General features: G+C 36.5%; 2 protein-coding genes across 2 annotated transcripts; both read left to right on the top strand.

The window, feature by feature from the left end:
- The first annotated feature begins 351 nt into the window (after nucleotides 1-351).
- On the top strand, nucleotides 352-1,356 carry LOC117621675 (probable leucine-rich repeat receptor-like protein kinase At1g35710). The gene has a single exon (XM_034352235.1). It carries the CDS (start codon nucleotides 352-354, stop codon nucleotides 1,354-1,356), a length of 1,005 nt encoding a protein of 334 aa, XP_034208126.1.
- A 203-nt stretch (nucleotides 1,357-1,559) lies between these two features.
- On the top strand, nucleotides 1,560-3,765 carry LOC117621676 (MDIS1-interacting receptor like kinase 2-like). Its single transcript, XM_034352236.1, has 3 exons — nucleotides 1,560-1,735; nucleotides 1,821-2,950; nucleotides 3,371-3,765. Exons 1-3 carry the CDS (start codon nucleotides 1,560-1,562, stop codon nucleotides 3,763-3,765), a joined length of 1,701 nt encoding a protein of 566 aa, XP_034208127.1.
- Nucleotides 3,766-7,181: the final 3,416 nt, after the last annotated feature.

A 7,181-nucleotide genomic window follows, 5' to 3' on the forward strand; every position in this document is an offset into this window, starting at 1 on the left:
TGAACGTTTGGTGAGAGATTAAAGAGGGAAAAAAGAAGAAGTTGAAAATGGACCATTAATGCTACTAAAGGGGTAAAGCTACGTGAAAGGCACGTGAGTTTGATTTCTGAGTCGCCTAAGGCAACTGAGAATAGCCATGCACCAAGAATAAATAATAAATATTAATAATAATGTTCCAAGCCTTAGTCAAGATATAGCTAGTGATGAGTTCTTGACTCAAAAGAAAACTGATTATAGATGAGATCTGAAAGACTTTTCAATGCTCAACTAAACCTCAAAGACTAACCCACACTATATATAACTAGTAAGGCACAACCCTTACAATATTTGTATACCGCACAAACAATAACCATGACATCTTTAACTTCCGCTAAACTATCCTTCTTGCCTTATTGCCTTGTCATCTTCTTGTTTGTTTCATCACCAAATTGGGTTGCTTTTCCTTCTGTTACTTCAACTTCTCATACTGAAGCAAAGGCTCTTCTCAAATGGAAAGCCAGCTTATTTCCAAATAAAGCCCTCAATTCTCTCACCTGGTATGACCCTCCCACTCATAATGCTACCAATTCTTCCAGTAGCAATCCAAAACAAAAAACAGGCCCATGCACTTGGACTGGTGTTTCATGCAACGCAGCTGGAAGTGTCAATGGGATAGACCTTTCCAATAGGGGTATTCAAGGTATGCGACATGAATTTTCATTCTTGTCCTTCCCTAATCTTGAATATCTTAACCTTAGCTTGAACGAACTCTTTGATGCCATCCCACCTCAAATCAGTAACCTCTCCAAACTCCACTATGTCGATCTCTCTGTAAATGAGTTGTCTGGGAGAATCCCACCAGAAATCAATCTCTTGAGAAATCTTACATATCTTGGTCTCTTTGTAAATCATTTGTTGGGGGAAATTCCTCCAAATATTGGTAACTTAATAAAGTTAAACATTTTGTGCTTGGATGACAATAACCTTTCTGGTTTGATTCCCAAGGAGATAGGGAACTTGAAATCTCTTGTAGAACTGTGGTTATCCAACAACAATTTGAGAGGTCTCATCCCTCCAAATATTGGTAACTTAATAAAGCTAAATGGTTTGTATATGTACAACAATAAATTTTCTGGTTTGATTCCCAAGGAGATGTGGAACTTGAAATCTCTTGTAAATCTAGACTTGGGCAAGAATCAACTCAATGGTTCAATTCCTGCTTCAATCGGTGATTTGCGCAACTTGGAATCCTTCTACCTAGCTGATAACCACCTTTCCGGACCCATCCCCCAAGAGATGGAGAATCTCAAGATGTTGACTAATTTGCAGTTGAGAAACAACCAATTTTCTGGTCATCTGCCCCAAAATATTTGCTAAGGTGGAAAACTCACAAACTTTTCTGTATTCAGAAACTATTTGACTGGTTTAATCCCCAGAAGCTTAAAAAACTGCACGAGCTTATTCAGAGTCCGTCTTGACCATAACCAATTTACAGGCAATATATCTGAAGCGTTTGGTGTTTATCCGAATCTTGATTTTATGGATGTGTTGTATGGAGAAATCTCACACAATTGGCAAAAATGCCCAAAGTTGACAACCCTACGGCTTGCGGAAACAACCTTACTGGGAGCATCCCACCTGAGATAGGCAATGCAACCCAAATTCATGAGCTAGATCTCTCTTTGAATCATTTAGTTGGGTTGATTCCAAGAGGACTCGGGAGACTGACTTTTTTTGGAGAGGTTGATGTTGAATGGTAATCAACTTTCAGGTCGTATACCCTCTGAATTCGGATCATTGACTGATCTTGATTAACTTGACTTGTCAACAAATAAATTCAGTGACTCAATTCCCAGCATTCTAGGTGACTTGCTCAAATTATACCGTCTGAATTTGAGCAACAACAAGTTATCTCAAGCAATTCCACTTCAGTTGGGGAAGTTAGTTCAATTGAATGAACTGGATTTAAGTTATAACTCTCTTGAAGGTAGCATACCATCAGCAATAAGCAATATGGAGAGTTTGATGACACTCAATCTTTCCCACAACAATCTTTCGGGTTCCATACCATCAAGTTTCGAAGAGATGCACGGCTTGTCGTACGTTGACATATCCTACAATCACTTGGAAGGTCCCCTTCCCAACATTAGTGCATTTCGAGAAGCTCCGTCAGAAAGATTGAAAGAGAACAAACGATTGTGTGGAAAAGTTGGAGCTTTGTTGCCACCTTGCAATGCACATGGCTCAAAAAAGGACCACAAGGTCATATTATCTGTTCTAGCAGTATTTGTACTTCTATCTGCACTCTTTACAATTGTTTTTGTAATAGTGCAAAGAAAGAAGAAGCATCAAGATACTAAACAAAACCACATGCATGGAGAAATTTCCTTTTCGGTTTTAAATTTTGATGGAAAATCAATGTATGAGGAAATCATAAGGGCAACAGAAGATTTTGATTCCACATATTGCATTGGGAAGGGAGGACATGGAAGCGTCTACAGAGTGAATTTGTCATCTGGAGACGTAGTGGCCGTGAAGAAACTCCATCTGCTATGGGATGGCGAGATAGAATTTCAGAAGGAGTTCTTGAATGAAGTAAGGGCACTTAGTGAGATAAGACATCGGAATATTGTGAAGCTCTATGGTTTCTGTGCACATAAACGACACTCATTTTTGGTGTATGAGTATCTTGAAAGATGTAGCTTGGCCGCAATATTGAGCAAAGAGGAAGAAGCTAAAGAGTTGGGGTGGAGTAAAAGGGTGAATATTGTTAAAGGCTTAGCTCATGCCTTGTCTTACATGCACCACGATTGCTTGCCACCGATTGTACATCGTGACATCTCAAGCAAGAACATTTTGTTGGATTCTGAATATGAGGCCTGTGTTTCAGACTTTGGCACTGCTAAGTTTTTAAATCCAGACTCAACTAATTGGACTACCGCTGCAGGCACATATGGTTACATGGCACCAGGTAATATTGTGATTCCCTGTTCTCTGTATTTAGCACTTTTAAGCTTTTGTTTTTATACCAATGCTTCATTTTTATCATTAGGAGCGGTAACATAAACACATTGGATTTCTTTGATTTAGAAAATAAAACTATTAGATATTTTTTATGTGAATGATGATGGAAAATTTTCTTATTTAATTCTTTTTTTTCTTCACCGTCCAGCTTCTATTAAGCTATCTTTTTTAGTTCTGAAAAAGAACCAAATTTCCTCGAATTTGTAGGTTGTGTTTCAATCAATTATTAATTTGATTGGGAAATTGTGACTTCCTCACTTCCTTTTTCTGCAAAGCAATGTTTTGAACACTTCAATCTGAGTCTCTTATTATACGTGTGCACAATTGATGCATGATACAATTTCTTCTATGTGCTTTTTCTGAGCAGAGCTTGCATATACAATGGAAGTGAACGAAAAGTCCGATGTTTATAGCTTTGGAGTTGTCACACTGGAAATAATTATGGGAAGCCATCCAGGAGATGTTTTATCATCTTTATCATCCGGGGCATCATCTTCGTCCTCATCTGCATCACCTGCCCCTGAAATGCCAATTTCGAAAGTTCTGGACCAGCGCATCTCCCCACCCACAAAACAAGAAGCAGGGGAGGTGGTCTCTCTGGTGAAGATCGCATTTGCATCCTTGAATCCCAGTTCGCAGTGTCGTCCAACAATGAAGAAAGTTTCTCAGCTCCTGTCATCAACGCAGAGGCTGCATTTGTCAAAGCCATTACATATGACAACATGTGGTGAATTGCTTGCTCTTGATGGTTTCACTGCCTGATCAGGACATGTGCTGCTTTTCATTGGAGTCTGCCTTATTCTAATTCTTCTTAGATGTTTGGATTATTGTAATCTATTAGTATTTAGAAATATTTTTCGTAATGTATGAATGTATCAATTTGCCAACTAAAAGATTATGAATATGTTGCTATTAGCCCAACCCTGAAGAAGCATTCCGTTAAAACTTCACTTGCAGTGCTCTTTTTTAATGTACAGAATAGTGATTCCTCAACAAAAATTTTAAATTTAAAAAAAAAATAGTGGACGTATACTCAAAATACAACTAAATCATAAATTAGAGGCCGGATAAAGTGATGATTCAACATTTTCTTTGGAGGCACACATATTGAGACACGACACAAAATTCAAGTGGCATCAGTTTGAGTTTCTTTTCTTCTTATTTTTTTAAAATACTTTTAAACTTGATTCAAGTTTAGTTTTTAAAAAAAAAAAAAAAAAAAAAACTTCTTTTAAACTTGATTACGTAAAATGAATGACGTAACTCCTTTTTCTTTCTTCTTTTGTTCTTGATAGTCCAAAATCAAAATGGCATGGAAAATGAAATTTGGCATTTGTTTCAGTCTCTGGAACCTGGACTCAACTAATTGGGAAGTCCTCTCTCTTGCTGTGATGATAATACGTTGGCATAAATAATGTCAATCCACAATCTCGTCAAACAATGAAACAAGTCTCTCAACACGGGTTTTTATTATAGGTAGTTTCTTTAAAATTCTTATTTTAGTCCTCAAACATTCTTATTTTAATATGATCTTTTATATTTTCGTCTACACATAAATTTGGTCTTTATTGTCGTATTCAAACAAAACTTTGTTAAAAATTGGTCACATATCATCACCTCAGTAACTTTAAAGGATATATCATCAAAATATAAATCAATTTAGTCCTAGAACTCAAATTTTTCCTCAATAAAATCATATGCTTTCCATTCGGGGTTTCACATTCAGGCTTCGTTAAGGAGAGTACACAGCCTTGTTGGGCAAAATATGTAATTTTTTACTCTTTTTTTCAGGGTTTCAATTCATTCATCCAAACAAAGTGTTAAGGATCATATTGATTGATTTGAAACTTTGAGAACTCAAATGAAATTTTTTGAAAAATTCAAGGACCATTCATGACAAAAACCCTTTTCAGTATCTTTCTATTCGAAGAGGTTGCATTTGTTGCAGGGACAGTCACTAGAAGGGACTAATCTGGGCTATAGCCTATATGGGTTGTCATTTTATCAGCCTAAAATTTAATTTAGCTCACCCATGCCTACTAATAACAATCATGCCACGCTCACATCCAAAGACTTGAAGGTTTGCAATCTTAGTTGGGATGCCTATGTTAGAGTTTCTTCGATCCTGCATGATTGTTAGTGGAGGCGCACCAGATTGTCTTAATTTTAATGTCAGACCGCTCCGTTATTGTTATGGCCTTTTGTGGCTAGTTTGTACTCTTTATAGCTAGTGGCTTTTTTAGCTGAATTATGAATGCAACTCAAATTGCAATTCTATAATTTCTATAAAATAAAAATAAAAACTGTATGTCTCATGTTGCCACCTAATGTCATATGAATATTAGTGAATGCCACCCAAATTGCAACAAAATAATAACTTAGAGGACAATTAATGTGATGAATCAATATTTTCTTTGGAGGGACACATTGAGACACGACACAACATTGAAGTTACATTGTGCGAGTTTCCCTTTGATTCAAATTTAGTTTCGAAACAAAAACTTCGGTTAAAATTTGGATGGCTAATTGAAATATAAAATAGCGTATTTCATTTTTCCCTTTTTTCTCCCCCTTATGGTCCAAACTCAAAATAACATAGAAAAATGAAATTTGGATTTACGATAGGTTCTTCTTTTTTCGTGGAAGGCTCATGATTTGCTTTTGACTTGGAGATGAGCAGCCAAAGAAATGGAATAGGAAGTTGGACCAAAATGTATTCCGGGACATATCAATCAAGAACATGACCCACTATTAGCAGCATTGATATTGTCCCCAGCTTAACCACATGTTTAGCAGGTGTGAGGTTCTATGCAAAAGGCCTCGATGTTATTAGAAGTTGAGAAATTTATTATATGAGACTTTCTATTTTGTTTAGTATCCCACTTGTGTCTTGGCTCACACTTTAACAAAGGTGCTTTGTTACTTAGAAATGTTTTTCTTTGTGAGGGGGAAATAAAAATTGAAACAACAAATACATGGTTTAACCAAAGTGCAGGAAGTAGTCGGTGGGAGTTTTCTTTGGCTTTGTGAGAGTTTGGGTTCTTGAACCAAAACTCTTCATTGTTAAGGTTTTTTTTTTTTTCCCGCCAAAAGACTCTTCTTTACTCATTACTCTCGAAAGTTTTTTAGAATGTAGAAAGTTGTAAAATCACTTAAATATCCAAATCCATTTTCTATAAAACTTATTCTCTGTTTTGAAATATGTACAAAGACTCAGGTGAAGTGATAGCCACTCCCAGGTCTCTTTGGCTTTCTGTCAAGCATACAATGATCCACCAATAACATCCAATCAAGCTCTTACTTCTAGCAATTTCATTTCATTCAGTTCCAACACAAAAATGCAAAATTTCCAAAGAGACGAAGACTTTGACACATGGGTGTGAAAACACCAAATGTCACCAAATGTCTTCCCAAACCGTCTTCCAATTAAGAGAAAGAAAAAAGAAAAAGAAAAAAGGAAAGACCTTTCCAAAGTCTTCAACTATGAAAAGAGAGTAGGCACTATAAATAAGACTCAAAAGTATTATAAGAAGGGTAAATTACTCAAATGGTCCTCAAATTTGTATTTGATTTACATTTTGGTCCCTCAACTAAATTATTCGTTCAAATGGTCCATTAACTATATATTAATCGCTCCATTAGTCATACCGTCTAATTTTCTGTTAAATCTCACCAAATTTTAGGGTAAATACGACTTTTCATAATTAACAAATAAAATAGAATTACAAAACAAAACAAAAATATTTTCCCCAGCCCCAACAAACCCACTCTCTTCGTCAACCCCCTCCTCCTCCTCCTATCTCTGCACTCAAGCCCACCACCCCACTACCACCCACACCATCCACCACTGCACTGCCCCCTAGCCCCAACAACATTAATGGCTCGCTCTCCCTCGACTCCTTTTCTCTACCCCTCTCTCTGCAAATTCAAAAACCAAAATTTTATTTTTCATCTCCAAAGCCAACTTTCTCTTTTTCATCTCCAAAAGCAACATCAGTCAAAATCATGTTTTATTCCCACCAAATTCTCAAAATTCTTTGACTTGTCCTTCCTTGTAACATTTCTGCTAAGTGATAACAAAGAGAAATTTCTAATGCTCGGGTCTAAAGCTTTTCACTTCAAGTAAGGAGCTTTACACTTTGTGATTCAGCTCAACCAATTAAAGCTTTCTCAACCCA

Source organism: Prunus dulcis, chromosome 3 (assembly GCF_902201215.1).
Source record: "Prunus dulcis chromosome 3, ALMONDv2, whole genome shotgun sequence".
Classification (NCBI taxonomy): Eukaryota; Viridiplantae; Streptophyta; class Magnoliopsida; order Rosales; family Rosaceae; genus Prunus; species Prunus dulcis.

Bases quoted from the DNA above. Each gene is read 5' to 3' on its own strand.
- LOC117621675 (XM_034352235.1), top strand. From the start codon at position 352: ATGACATCTTTAACTTCCGCTAAACTATCCTTCTTGCCTTATTGCCTT.
- LOC117621676 (XM_034352236.1), top strand. From the start codon at position 1,560: ATGCCCAAAGTTGACAACCCTACGGCTTGCGGAAACAACCTTACTGGG. The intron at 1,736-1,820 runs GTAATCAACTTT...AAATAAATTCAG, and splicing joins GGAGAGGTTGATGTTGAATG to TGACTCAATTCCCAGCATTC. The intron at 2,951-3,370 runs GTAATATTGTGA...TTTTCTGAGCAG, and splicing joins ATATGGTTACATGGCACCAG to AGCTTGCATATACAATGGAA.